The sequence below is a fragment of the Ascaphus truei genome, chromosome 4 (genome assembly GCF_040206685.1).
Source record: "Ascaphus truei isolate aAscTru1 chromosome 4, aAscTru1.hap1, whole genome shotgun sequence".
Lineage (NCBI taxonomy): Eukaryota > Metazoa > Chordata > Amphibia > Anura > Ascaphidae > Ascaphus > Ascaphus truei.
Window position 1 is genome coordinate 341714653 of NC_134486.1, and position 14538 is coordinate 341729190.

Here is a 14538-nt window from a genome sequence, read left to right on the forward strand (position 1 = left end):
TGTCAGCCACAAACTCGCCTCTTTGGGAAACGCCCTACGCGTTTCGTCACTAAGGACTTTGTCAGGGGATCGATACATGTATAAATATGCAAATTTACAATTAATGCGCGCGCACACGCAGACTGTGTACTGACGTAGGTTGAACTGCTACAGTATTAGACTTTGAAGACAACAGCTCGCGAACGCCCAACTGAGTTTTTAGACGGTATTGCAGTATTGCAGACAGCGCTAATAATATGCTAATATTATGAGCGCAACAATACCGAAACATATTCCGGAAAAAAAAAATATACTGCATCTGCCCGCGGTTATCAGAGTTGCGCTGCTACGGCCGCATAAGGATAAAGGCGGCCACAGCTGTATATACAGTCATGTGAAAAAGAAAGTACACCCTCTTTGAATTCCATGGTTTTACATATCAGGACATAATAACAATCATCTGTTCCTTATCAGGTCTAAAAATTAGGTAAATGCAACCTCAGATGAAAAACAACACATGATATATCACACCGTGTCATGATTTATTTAACAAAAATAAAGCCAAAATGGAGAAGCCATGTGTGAAAAGCTAAGTACACCCTTACTGCTTCCATAGGAATTAAGATGTTAAGTAGCAGACAGGTGCTGCTAATCAAATGCCCTTGATTAATTGATCATCAGCAAGTGTGACCACCTCTATAAAAGCCAAAGTTTTAGCAGTTTGCTGGTCTGGAGCATTCAGGTGGGTGTTAACACAATGCCAAGGAGGAAAGACATCAGCAATGATCTTAGAGAAGCAATTGTTGCTGCCCATCAATCTGGGAAGGGTTATAAGGCCATTTCCAAACTATTTAAAGTCCATCATTCTACAGCGAGAAAGATTATTCAAAAGTGGAAAACATTCAAGACAATTGCCAATCTTCCCAGGAGTGGACATCCCAGCAATTATACCTCTGGTATAATGGATGTTAGTGCTAATGATATGCACAAGAGGTGTTGCCTGTAACAGCGCCTATCCACAGAGATCCATTATAGTGCAGGGATTTAACAATGCGTTAGTCACCTAATGGTGGTGTTGGCTTCATCCAGACCCTGAAATATGAGGTTTTCAAATAGGGAGAGGTAGATAGACTTTTTTTTTTTTTTGCAGTGTCCCAATATATATCCCCTCAAACCTCCCTCCAAATAACAGTTTGGAGACATACCCATGCTCAAAAAGGGACACACCTTAGATACTGTAACTGGGAGATATGCTAATAGAATTTGCAAAGTATACTTGTGTCAGGCCGAACAGCATACTTTTGAGCTCTGCTGCTCACTGCTTACACCTGTTGCTAATCATACTTGTGGTGGACACTCCCCAACCTAAATTGTGCATAGTTTATTAGCATATCTCCCAGAGATATCAGGTGTGTTCCTTTGTGTGCAAACCCCATCAGTATGATTAACTACAGTTGTGAGCAGTAGAGCTCTAAAGTATGCTGTGAAAGTGGTGCTTTACAGCATCTGAGATACTTCAATGATAGAGCTTTAATCAGTTTAGGTCTTATGGAAATCCTTTTTTTTTGTGGTGTGAGAAATGTAAAAAACTTTGCATACAGTATGCCATTAGCATGTAGTATCATGCAAAAAAAAAAAAAAAAACACAACTAAGTGTAGATGTTTGAATCACATGTTTAAATTATGAAATCTTGGCTCCTAAGTGATGCCTACTCACAGAGTGGCATATTAATCAGGGCACATCAGAAATCTTCATGGTCTGCACCTCAGGATCCAGGTGGTTGGTACCTCAGTGTATGAAAGAAAAAGGGGACCATTGCATAGCTCCAAAAAATATAAACTTTATATGTTAAAATGAATAGGAAATGCACTCACAATTTGTGCAATCAATAAAAACATGTAACACAGTGTAATGTGTAGTGCTCTGACATTGTGAGTTTCTCACTGTCCCCTCTTCCTTACGTATCGTCCGCGGTGTCATGGTTGTGTCCCTGTCACAAGGATTTCTGATGTGCCCCGATTAATATGCCACTGTGCGTAGGCATCACATAGGAGCCAAGATTTCCTAATTTAAACACCTGCTTCAAACATCTTCACTTAGTTGTGTTTATTTCTTTTTTTGCATATCACCCATGCTGCCCCATGGCTTTTGAAGAAATAAGCAATATAACAAAGCAATGGACAAATCCAGCAGGATACATTTTACAGGGAGAGGTATTCTCAGCAGAAAGAGAGGGGTGGTAATGACACTTTAGGGATAATTGGTGAGACCTCACCTAGAGTATTGTGTTCAATTCTGGAGACCATATCTGCAGAAGGACATAAATAAATGAGAGATTGTGCATAGAAGGGTTACTAAAATGGTGCATGATCGACAGCAGCGGTGCGCAAACCAGGGGGAACAGGAGCTTTTTCTGGGGGGGTTGCGGGTGGTTGTAGAGGCCCCGTGCTCTTCCCAAGGCATTTAAATTAAATGCCGGGGTATCGTGTGAGGCCTCTGCAACGCTATACTTACCTAGATTCAGACTCTCTGAGACATGTTACCATGGCAACGCGGCGTCAAATGACACTGCGGTGTCATGTGACATCACATGCATCAAATGATGCAGCGGGTCACATGATGTGACATCACATGACCCTGCAGCGTCATTTGACACAGGTTAAATGTAGGGAGGGGGGGTGCCAGCATCCAGACAGGGGGCGCAGCAGCAAAAGTTTGCGCTCCCTTGATCTACAGCAGGAAATACTAAGGAACCCTAATATGTACAGCTGAGAGGACAAAGAGAAGAGTGAGGGAGATATGTCTAATATTAAAATAAGTATATATAAAACAATTAGAATTGTAGAAGTTTCTAAAGTATGCAGACTCTACTTATTAAAATAACCTTCCACTTAAAGTTAAAAAAAAATATTATGGATTCAAAATATGGTAATACAAATGTTTAATAGCTAGAAAACTAATAATTTAGTTGAAATATCGTAAGAGAGCTACAATCTAATTAACAGACAATATAATTAGATCACCATAAATACAGTATTCAAAGTTTTAGATTTGTCTGCTGCTCTAAGTAAAGCAAATATATGCAAATAAAAACTTTAACATTTATATTGGACTCAAATTACACTATTTTAAAAAGTAGAGGATGTTTGAAAGAAATCAACAAATAAAAAAAATGCAGGCCATGCTTTGTAGAAAAGGATAATGCTTCAAAAGATAAAAAAATAAAAGGTCTAATAAATCTGAGCAAGTTGCAGAGAAATTTGATTCACAGTCTACACAGAAAAAATAATCCTAATATCCACAAACGTATTTCTCAGTTTAACCTTTTACTGTACTGTATATGCATTTACTGTATACTTGTTTGCCATGAGTGTATGCCAATACTATTTACTGTACAGTAGAGGCAGCGATTATTCTAACAAAAACCAGTGGTAATTCCCCAAAAGACCCAGGTACACCCAGGTACATTCTGAATACATGCCTTAAACTTTCCTTAAACTAGCCCCAGCATTTTTGCATTGATTAATGGCCTATCAGATTAACAGCGGGGGTCCCTGGCAGTCCCATTCAAACTGAATTGGACTGCCAGGGATCCCTGCTATGTTAATCCTATGGGTTGTTAGTCAATGCAGAAATGCCTTAAACGTGCCTCAAACTAGCCCAGAACATACCCAGCACATACCCAGCACATACCCAGAATGTAACCTGGCTAGTTTACGGCAAATGTTAGAATAAACGTTGCCTCTACTGTATACAGTATGCTCATGACAAACAAAACCCTTTTTTCCATACATCTTTGAAGTGCAATCCTCTGATTCAATTTCTCATCTTGTACATTTGAGAAGAGCCAGTATGTTTATGACTGATTTTTAGGATATAAACCAAAATTTGCTGTTTGATACAGAGTAATCTATTTGAGAATTCATTTCTTCCATGGTCATGAGTTGTAGATTTTGTTTGCGAAGTCTTGGGGAAATGTGGCAGTACGTGACAGTTGATTGAGCCAAAACATTGGCAGGTGCATTAAGGATTTGATAAATCATTACTTGTAGTATTAGCTTTGAAATATATATAATGTCTTCAATTATACAAAACGTGTGCAGCATACTGTAAAATCGCTTTCTAATTATTTCCCTAGCTCTTCCCCAATTAATCAGTAATTATGATTCTAATTTTTTGCCAAAAATAAACTTACATTCGTATTTTCCAGAATGCCACTAATGAGGCTACTTAGAATAATTTAAATCCTGACAGAAATGACATTTCACATTTGCTCTTGGAGAATTAATAGCAGAAGTGTGCCTCAGCGACAGAAAGCATAAAGGGGGGTCATGTTAACGACACTCCACTGTGCGCTTGACAGGCAGGTCAGTGTACCTGCTCTCCTAGGAAGGAGGGACACTAGAGCTGCACAAAAATCCTTCTCACATACTGTACATGACTACGAGCCGTTTAATATAACCATTCTTATTACTGGGTGAGGCAAGTCAGAGTACCTACTCACTAATAGGGAGGTATAATAGAGCCATTTAATCTCCTTTATATACAGGACAAGTAGCCCTCTAATATAAAGGGTTTATGCTACATATCATACATCAAACAGACACTTCCCTTTTTATTCCCCTTACTGGGAGAGTGTCCATTTGCTCTACGAATTCCATAGTGAGAATAACTACTAAAACCATTGCTCTAAAAACAAATATCCACACCGTTGCTATCAAAAAGAAAATGATACATACAGTATTATTCACATCCTAATACAGATCAGTATATTTATATTTTGTTTCACTGATCTTAAGAGACCTTGAGCCAAACTTGCTCATAATGGGAATAGGCCGAGCAATTGTGCTTTGCTTGACCCAGGCCTACTGCCCTTAGTAGTGCATAATACAGCTCAACCCCCTTATAACGCTGTGCTTGGGGTCCAAAGAATCACATCTCGTTATAAGCGGATCGCGTTAGAAATAATGTACAATTGTATGCATTGTACAATAAAGTATTTAAGATACCAATAATCGTGTTGTATGTATTCATAAATACGAAAATTGGGAGCCACGCTTGCATCGCGTTATAAGCGGATTCGCGTTGTAACGGATCGCGTTGTAACGGGGTTGAGCTGTACCTGGTTAATGCCACCAATGCCTTAATTAAACATTTCTGTATAATCTGGGGACGACCATCCTTTTAGTTTCACTGTGGTTTGGGAGTACTGATCTATGTATAATTGCTGTATTTATTTTAACTGTGAGTAATAAAATGATAAGTATTATTACTTATTAATATTTTGTAATTATGTTGATAGTGCACTCTCAAGACTTCTTTATTCATTGTACGCTCTGGTACATTTCTGTTTGTATTCTCCATATATCCCAGGTAGTGCACAATTTCTCATACAGCTCCCTAAGAGTTGAGCGAGGTTTCTCTCTATCTGTGTTCAGTTTTGTTCAGACAGAGTTATCTTCATGTGTCTCCCTCTCTCCATGTCCAGCAAACCCCAAATTTCAGATACTAGACGATGCCACCTTTATGTACGACATAACCAATGCCACGTTAAAAATGTCTCAAGAGTATAAAAAAGGGCATGAAAATGGATATGAGGAACTAGTTAGTTGAAAGTTTAGAGAATTAGTGGTGTTACCGGTCAAGGATATTGAATTATGCCACATGGACAGGTGCTACATTTAGGGTTAAAAATAATATTGAGATTAAGAGAGATATAGAAAGATACACTTTCATAAAGTGCACTCTGACTGTCCAATTACACCCTGTCTAAGAGTATGAAAGTGGTTCCATGTAATTTAGAGTTACGTAATGGTAATGGTAATGGGGGGGGGGGGAGGAGGAGAGGGGTTATCACAGGAAAGTCAACAACTGAATCCAATAGCTTGACTTAGATGAGAATTGCACATTTAAATGGAATGTATCTGAAAAGAACAATTCCCGGAAAAAATATGTTATTATAGTTGAAAATGGCTATATAGCATTGTAGAGTTGTTTTTGCTCCTTTGACTCTCAGTGAGCAATGATCAACTACTACAGTGGTTATTCAGATAGATGAATTATTAAGTTTCTGATGTTTCAAAACATGCATGAGTTAATATCTGATTAGCTCAGTAGTAGAAGAGGTTAAATGTGGGCCAACCGCGGGGCTTTTCTCTGATTTGAAACGGAGTTTCGCACGCGACGGCCTCTTCAATAGATAAGCGCTAATGGCGCTTATTATTGAAAGCGCCCGAGGTGCGGGAAAACCGGACGAAAACGGCCGAAGATAGCCGCAATGTAAGTATTCTTATTGACATCTCTGAGGTTGTTTACAGAGTTTATATTCGATGATATGATACTCAGCTGCTTGCTGAATGCTGTGTAGCAAATTAGCTACAGTACTGCAAAAGCTCTTTTCTTGCTGTAAAACTACATTGAGAATTGTGCCGGTTAAATAGACTATGTAGTCTTATTGTAGCCATTGCAGTCCTTACACTCTCTTTATGCCTTTTAAGTCCCATCCCTGTGACCTCTGACATCACTATCAATCACGTGACACAGTTTCTCTGCATCAGCCCTAATGTACCTTTACCTTTCCTAAAGGCGCTTTGTGTCTCCCCCACCCCATTCCCCCTCCTCCCCCCCCTGCATCACCTTCCTCCACATCTATGTTGCATTGTTTGAGGTGGCGAGAAAAAAAATACGAGTTGTTTGAAACGGTTTAGCCTTTTGCACTTAATGGAGCTGATAGGATTCAGCTAGTTGTCAACAAATGTGGGCTTGCTTATTCCAACTGTATTTGCAGATCTGGAATAAGACGTTTATAAAAAAAAATACCTTTTTCAAAGCACACACATCCAATCGGAAAGGACATATATATATATATATATATATATCTATAGAAACCCTGTCTTCCCATAAGAGAAGGCACAAAAGCAGCAACACTCAGATATAGCAAAAAGACATGTATTAGCAGTGACAAAACAGCACACTATAAACCCAATGTTTCGGTCCTGGCAGGACCTTCCTCAGGGGGGTGCTTATACACATATATATACACACACTCAGTTAAGTTATGGTGGGTAAAAAAAGTGACAAAAACCCTCCACAACAAAGCATATAGCAAATGGATATATCACTGTATCCTCATTTGCATGTCTTAGACAGGTCTGCAACCCCGCCTTTCACCATTATCACCCAGCACACAGCACTTCCACTGCAGCAAGGGATTCTTGGAAATGACATGCAAACAAGCACACAGTGCCACTTTTTGCTCCATTAAGGTCGAAACAGTCTGTCTGTGGGTGGGTTTGCTGGCTATGCATCTTAACCCTGGCTGTGCTCAAAGCTGTGACCATGCAGCAAGCTTAAGCCTATAAGGAAACCATGTTGAATGGTTTTGAAGAAAAAAGTGGCACTGTGTGCTTGTTTGCATGTCATTTCCCATAATCCCTTGCTGCAGTGGAAGTGCTGTGTGCTGGGTGATAATGGTGAAAGGCGGGGTTGCAGACCTGTCTAAGACATGCAAATGAGCATACAGTAATATATCCATTTGCTATATATATATATATATATATATATATATATATATATATATATATATATATATATATATATATATATATAGATGAGACCCATCAAGGTCGAAACAGCTTTCTGTGGGTGGTTTTCTGGGTATGCACCTTAACCCTGGCTGTGCTCAAAGCTGTGACCATGCAGCAAGCTTAAGCCTATAGGGAACCATGTTAAAAATGGTTTTTGAGGCAAAAGGTGACACTGTGTGCTCATTTGCATGTCATTTCCCAGAATCCCTTGCTGCAGTGGAAGTGCTGTATGCTGGGTGATAATGGGGAAAGGCGGGGTTGCAGACCTGCCTAAGACATGCAGATGAGCATACAGTTGTATTTGCATATTTGCTTTCCTGTGGAGGGTTTTTGTCACTTTTTTTACTCACCATAACTTAACTCAGTATTATGGTATATATATATATATATATATCTACAAAAACACAGAAAAAACAGGCGCACTCATAGCGTAAAATTGTATAACAATAAATTTATGGAATAAGGGATAAAAATACACACTCACAAACAGAGCTGAATAAAATGCATTTTTGAGTACAACTCAGCCCGTTCAGACGCAGGAACCCAAAGAGGAGGACTTCGGTGTGATGTCCGCAGTGTGTCTTGCCACAATAGCCCCTCTATGTCCCAGCAGGGACCGAAAGCCACGAGGGACGCCGCCTTCCCCTTGCTCCGGCGCTACACAGAGCATACACTGAATCAAATCTCGCGTGAGCTCGATGACGTCAGCGAGGTTTCAGCCGGAGAGAGTTCACAGTGTAAACAGGAACTTGAATGTCTGAATGGCTGGTAGCAAAATGCTAGCAACGCAGCAAAAGTGCAATATATGCAAATGAGTGTCAGTATAAAATATACAAACTGGACAGTAGGCTCCACAGCAATCTCTACGCGTTTCGTCTCGAACGAGACTTCATCAGGAGTTAATAGCATAGGCATTAAACACAGTTATATAGTACATAAGACCAATCAGAGCATAGAAGACAGAGGATTAGTAATGAGATACACATGATGAGTAATAGGGTTGGATTAACCCCCATATATGCCAAAGCACACATAGATACGGATTCACAATTTTAATCCTAAGGACCAAATATATTATTGCATATAGTATTAAGCGCTTCAACTAGTGCATTAATTATATATCACAATTGTAAAACAAAAATTAAGCACACAAGTTAACCAAAAAGGTTAACCAAAAAGATTAAGTAGAATGTCATACCGGTTTCTGAAAAAGAGAATGATGTTGATTTGAAAAACAATTTTGATGTATTGGAAAAATTGACCAAGGATGAAATGCGTCATTGGTTAGACTTGCTTTCTCTACAAAATTATCTAGAGAAAAACATTATTCCTAGAGGGCTTAGAATTTCTAAGAAACCAACTTTTGAAACAGATGATGAATTTTCCAGAAATTGGAATGAGGCACTGGAAACTTGCTCAGTCTCTTTAATTAAAATGTCAATCACATATAGAAAGGACAAATTAAAGACTCTGAAAAAAGAGATTGAGGAGATCCAGTGCTCCATTAAACCTTTTGAACATTCAGAGGAATTTGTAGTATTAGATGAGGCTGTAAACAAAAGTGTTATTAAATTTGAAGATGAAATAGTGGAGAGAAAGAGAAATAAATATGCAAGAGACAAGGATGATTACGCAAATGACAGAGTGAGGGACTGGAGAAAAAAAGGTGACTATTATAAATCTGGCAATTATGGGAAATCCAATAGATCTAAGTATAGAAGTAACAGCAGGGATTATAATAGATATAGATCAAGATCATATGAAAAGATTATGAAAACAAGTTCTCAGGATAATTCTAAATCTAAGTCCATTCCTGGAGAAAAAGCTATGGCAAGATCTAAAGATCATTCACCTGAACCCACAGTTTCTGTCATTAACTGTCCAGTCTCTAATAAATTTTCTCCACTGCGTAATCTAGAATTAGTATCTACTAATAGTGACCTATCTATGAAAAGTCAAAATGAAGGAGCAAAACCAAAAACTAGGTCGAATCTGGAACCAGTAGATTTTTCACCTAAAAATAAAACATCTCCTTCTGTTATTTCTTTTTTAGAGAAAGGATACCAACACCCGCCCATCGACAAAGGGAGGAAATATCCCCTATGGGACAAACATTAGTAGATACACATGTGTATCTCATAACTAATCCTCTGTCTTCTATGCTCTGATTGGTCTTATGTACTATATAACTGTGTTTAATGCCTATGCTAATAATTCCTGATGAAGTCTCGTTCGAGACGAAACGCGTAGAGATTGCTGTGGAGCCTACTGTCCAGTTTGTATATTTTATACTGACACTCATTTGCATATATTGCACTTTTGCTGCGTTGCTAGCATTTTGCTACCAGCCATTCAGACATTCAAGTTCCTGTTTACACTGTGAACTCTCTCCGGCTGAAACCTCGCTGACGTCTTTGAGCTCACGCGAGATTTGATTCAGTGTATGCTCTGTGTAGCGCCGGAGCAAGGGGAAGGCGGCGTCCCTCGTGGCTTTCGGTCCCTGCTGGGACATAGAGGGGCTATTGTGGCAAGACACACCGCGGACATCACACCGAAGTCCTCCTCTTTGGGTTCCTGCGTCTGAACGGGCTGAGTTGTACTCAAAAATGCATTTTATTCAGCTCTGTTTGTGAGTGTGTATTTTTATCCCTTATTCCATAAATTTATTGTTATACAATTTTACGCTATGAGTGCGCCTGTTTTTTCTGTGTTCCCTTCATTCGGGCTGCAGAGACTCTTTTGGATAGCAATTGGAATATCTTGGGATTTGTATATATTTTTTATATATATTTTTCTGGACATTAATTTTTATTCTATCCACTGTGCTTAGCATAGGTTTTTTATTCTTATCTGTATTATTTTTACTTTTATTTTTACAATCACCTTTTATATTTATAGAGATATTATATAGTGATAGGTTGGCGCTAATATTTTTTCTCTTGTTGTGATATATATATATATATATATATATATATATATATATATATATATATCCTTTCCAATTGGATGTGAGTGCTTTGAAAAAGGTATTATATATAATAAAATATGTTACATTGAGGGTTACCTCTCATTTTCAAGTATGTCCTGAGCACGAAATATGTTGACAACATTACAGTATACTGTATGTCACAGTTACAGAACATAAACAGTATGTAAGGAGTATGTATATTTAAAAGTATGAAACAGCTGAAGTCTTCAAAAATCTTAAACAGGAGGCTGTTTTGAGAGACTCCGGTAAATTTTTCCAGAAGTGATGTTACTAGTAAGATAAGAGAAAACAATTGTTTAATAAACCTTGGAACCATAGGCATTCTTCTGGAGGCAGATTTTAAGTGATAAGTGTTGTGGGAAATCTATTCAGATAATTTAGTAACTTATTCAGAAAGGTAAGACAAGAAAAATGTGTTTTGTATCTGGATTCAAGGGGCAATGGTGGATGCTGTCGTTACCCAGCCATATACACACGCTTCCCTGCCACCTCTTCCCCTGCTAATGGTGTTAACCTATCTGATGTAATACTGACTAACCTTAAAAGTCATTTAAGGTGTAACTGCAGAGCTCCCCTAACAAATAGCAACCAATTGATGGTGGGTCTAATAAATAAAGTCAGTATCAAATATCAATATAAAACCAGATAACAATATTATACTGGCACTTTACAGAATTGCAGCTCAACCAGGAAAGGATCCTCCATTGATCTTCATATGTCAGTTTTCTCTATTTTATTTCATCAGTTTTCATCCCCGTCATTACCCTAATCAGTTTTCTCTATTTTATTTACTGTATATTTCATGGTTATTTTATTCATGCTTTATCACTAATTGAGTGTTTTTATATTCATTCCCATTGTTTTCTGCGCTCACCACAACTATACAGTACCTCTACTAACCTTAAAACTCGACACACAAATCAAGCATCCCAATAGCCTGCACTCATGGCTATTGTCCCACAGTCACTCGTACCAACCATTGTGGCCAAGCACTGCCATCTACAGCACTTATTGTTCCACCTGCTGCCTCTGTATGTCATCCATCTTACCACTTAGATTGCAGGGATTTCCTTTCCTATTGTCTGATTTTTCTGTGCTTATTGTATTATTATAATTCCCTGTATTGTATTCTTTGGGAAGCACTGAGTACACTTTTGGCGCTATATAAATAAAGATATACATACTGTACAAACATAAACGAACCAAGGATCTTGCTGTACAGCTGTACATAAGGTCAATTTGGGGTGCTGTATGTCCCCATATTTAATCATTGGCATTAGCATCTGCTGATAAATGCACTTTCTCACCAAGAGACTTAGACAGGATTTATTTCCATAAAGTGCACACAGTTTGGAATAGATTTTGCATGTCAGGTTATCAGCATGCAAACCAAATGCTAGATGGGAGCAAAGCCAAATACTCAAAGATTTAAAGCTAGTAACTGAGGCAAGATTAGTGTGATCGTCTGTGCTGATCAGTAGATTTGTACAACAGTTTTTTTCTTTTTAGGAAACATTTACATTATGTAAAATAGCACCACTATGATTACTAAAAGACAACATTACAATTCAGCAATGATCACACAAACTTTATAATTTATTGCAAATTCACACTTTATTTAATTATGAACCACTTAGTAACCTCAATCAAAAATAGCAGGTACTCTGTGGGGCTTATTCAATAAATAGGATTTTCCATGTTGCGAATCAGCACTATCAGACTTTATTGAATCAGCTTCCGTATTGTACTGTATATTTCATGATATTTTTTCCAGTTCTCTTCAAAGCCTTGATTACGTTTTCTGTTCATTGTGGATAGGAGAGAGTTAACTAAATGCATAATGTAGTATCTTACATGCTGCTATTCTGTCTACTTCACCATATGTTGTTAAAACTTTAAATGCAATAAAGTTAATGCTTTGTAAAGAGCTTACACTAGAACTATTTTTCTAACATGTTTTATTTTAGAGTGCCCCTCGCTTGGTATGTAGCAATATATTTAAGTAGGACATTGGAATGCAAAAACAGAAGTGATAAGGATTGATCAGAGCTGGTAAACTTAGGTTAAGATGGGCAATATACTTTGCTTGGGCCTGATAGTGAGGAGATATGGAACAAAAACAGAACAATTACTTTCTTATAGGACAAATTTAGTTTTATAGAAGGTAACAAGAATAAACTCTAGTGAACTACTGTATAGAAAATTATAATATATATTAGGAATGGCCTATTGCATGACTAATATGATACGTACAGATGCAGCGGCCGTTATCCGAACATTTCTCTGTGCCGTTTTCATAAAGTTTGCTGTATTCCACGCGGCATTCACTCGTAAATCTTCTGTGCAGGCTGTCAATCCCACACATGTTTACCGTTGTTGATTTTCCGGGATTACTGTTATTGTGATTTTTTTGTGTGTAGTTCTGCGTGTTTCCGCCAGATGGCAAAAGTGAATCCCTTTGCACAGCGCAACCAGCGAGTTGTGTTTAGTCAATTTGCAGGTGTTTAAAAACTAAATAAAAAGAGTGGCCACTGCAATCATCCATTGTAAAGTGACCTTGATCGCTGAAGACGTTATCAAATTTAGGCGTTTCATAATTAAAATCTCCACAGTATACACAATGCTTGTCCCGTTATTCTACATTGCTATCCCTGCGCTTGTTGAATGGACATCATGTCAAGTCCTTATACCAAACCACAACGCAGTTATGCATTTCTCATATTTTCTGCAATTAATGCTGGAACAGATAGGAAGGCGACTTTAGCAGAGATTTACGACTCTATGATTGAAAAATATGACTTCTTCAAATTTTCACCAAATAAACATGGCTGGAAGCATTTGGTAAGGAAAACATTAACTAATGAGGATTGCTTTTTTCGCACAGCCCCTCCTCTGATACCTGTACAAGAGGATATTGGTCTGTGCTCCCTGCTTTTGCCAGTATGTTTGCTCATGGCGTCTGCAAAAGAAGAAAGGTCAGGTTTCATCCATTTAAGATTCGTACAGTACATTCAGGTTTACCCTCCAGCGTACCCAAACCGTCTTCCCATTACTATTGCAATAACAGGACAACCATGACTGAAAACCTGGTGAGCAGCAATCCTTGCTACCTGGCCCCACCTCAATACCAGCTTCAGCAGGCACCTGTCAACTACTGTATAATGCTGATTACATGAGTGATCCCGGCTGTTACGCACAATGCTGTACACCCCTGATATTGGATCATCTCCATCCCATTGGCAACGTATATAATGAAGATAAATATAATGCGGACTACATCAGTGACTTCCGCTTGTACGCACAATACACCTCTGACATTGGCTCATCTCCACCCAGTTAGCAAAGGTTATTAATGAAAGTATTGTAAATATAATGTACTATATAGTAGTGACTTTAATTACCCTGGGTGCGCGCTAGATTCTATGGGGCGGGGAAGCGGCACTTATACAGAACCTGCGCTCTCCTGCCAGGCATTTAAATTAAATGTACAAGAAAAAAATATAAAAAACGGGCGCTTCTCAAAGTGAATAATTAAATAACTATATAATATACGTGACAGTGATGTATAATTAATAATCAGTGCACAAAATTGTGTTTAGTGACCTTCACCAGTGTATGAAAAATTATATAAATATTAAAGTGCAATACAATGAATAAAAAAGCAGCTCTACACCCTTAGGATGGACTGTTCAGGTCCAGATGGTTCTTGTGTAGATTTTCAAATTGGAGCGGAGCGCTGGGTGACTCAGGATTATGAAAAAGAAAAATAAATACAATAGTGCAGATGGTAATGATATAAAAATATAATAAAATGTTCTCTGTAGTAGTGGTACTCACAGATTGCACTATCAAATATAAGCGTATCAGAGACCCTTCTCTCTCTGATGGGAGCCCTTTAATGGAAATCCCTCAGAGTGGTATGCTGATACTGGAAGCTTGTATTATGGTGGTTCAGTTATCCTCCCAGGGGTATGTAAAAGTGA

General features: G+C 38.2%; 1 protein-coding gene across 7 annotated transcripts in view; it reads right to left on the minus strand.

The window, feature by feature from the left end:
- Positions 1 to 14538, minus strand: part of MLIP (muscular LMNA interacting protein) — a 304176-nt gene that overhangs the window by 64475 nt on the left and 225163 nt on the right. Inside the window, exon 12 of one of the 7 annotated variants that reach the window (XM_075598167.1) lies at positions 12193 to 13514. The exons of the other annotated variants lie outside the window; for them this stretch is intronic. Coding sequence (XP_075454282.1) covers positions 13506 to 13514 — 9 coding nt within the window. The 3' untranslated portion in view covers positions 12193 to 13505. Of the gene's footprint in view, positions 1 to 12192; positions 13515 to 14538 lie in introns of those variants that run through there. 7 annotated transcript variants of the gene reach the window in all.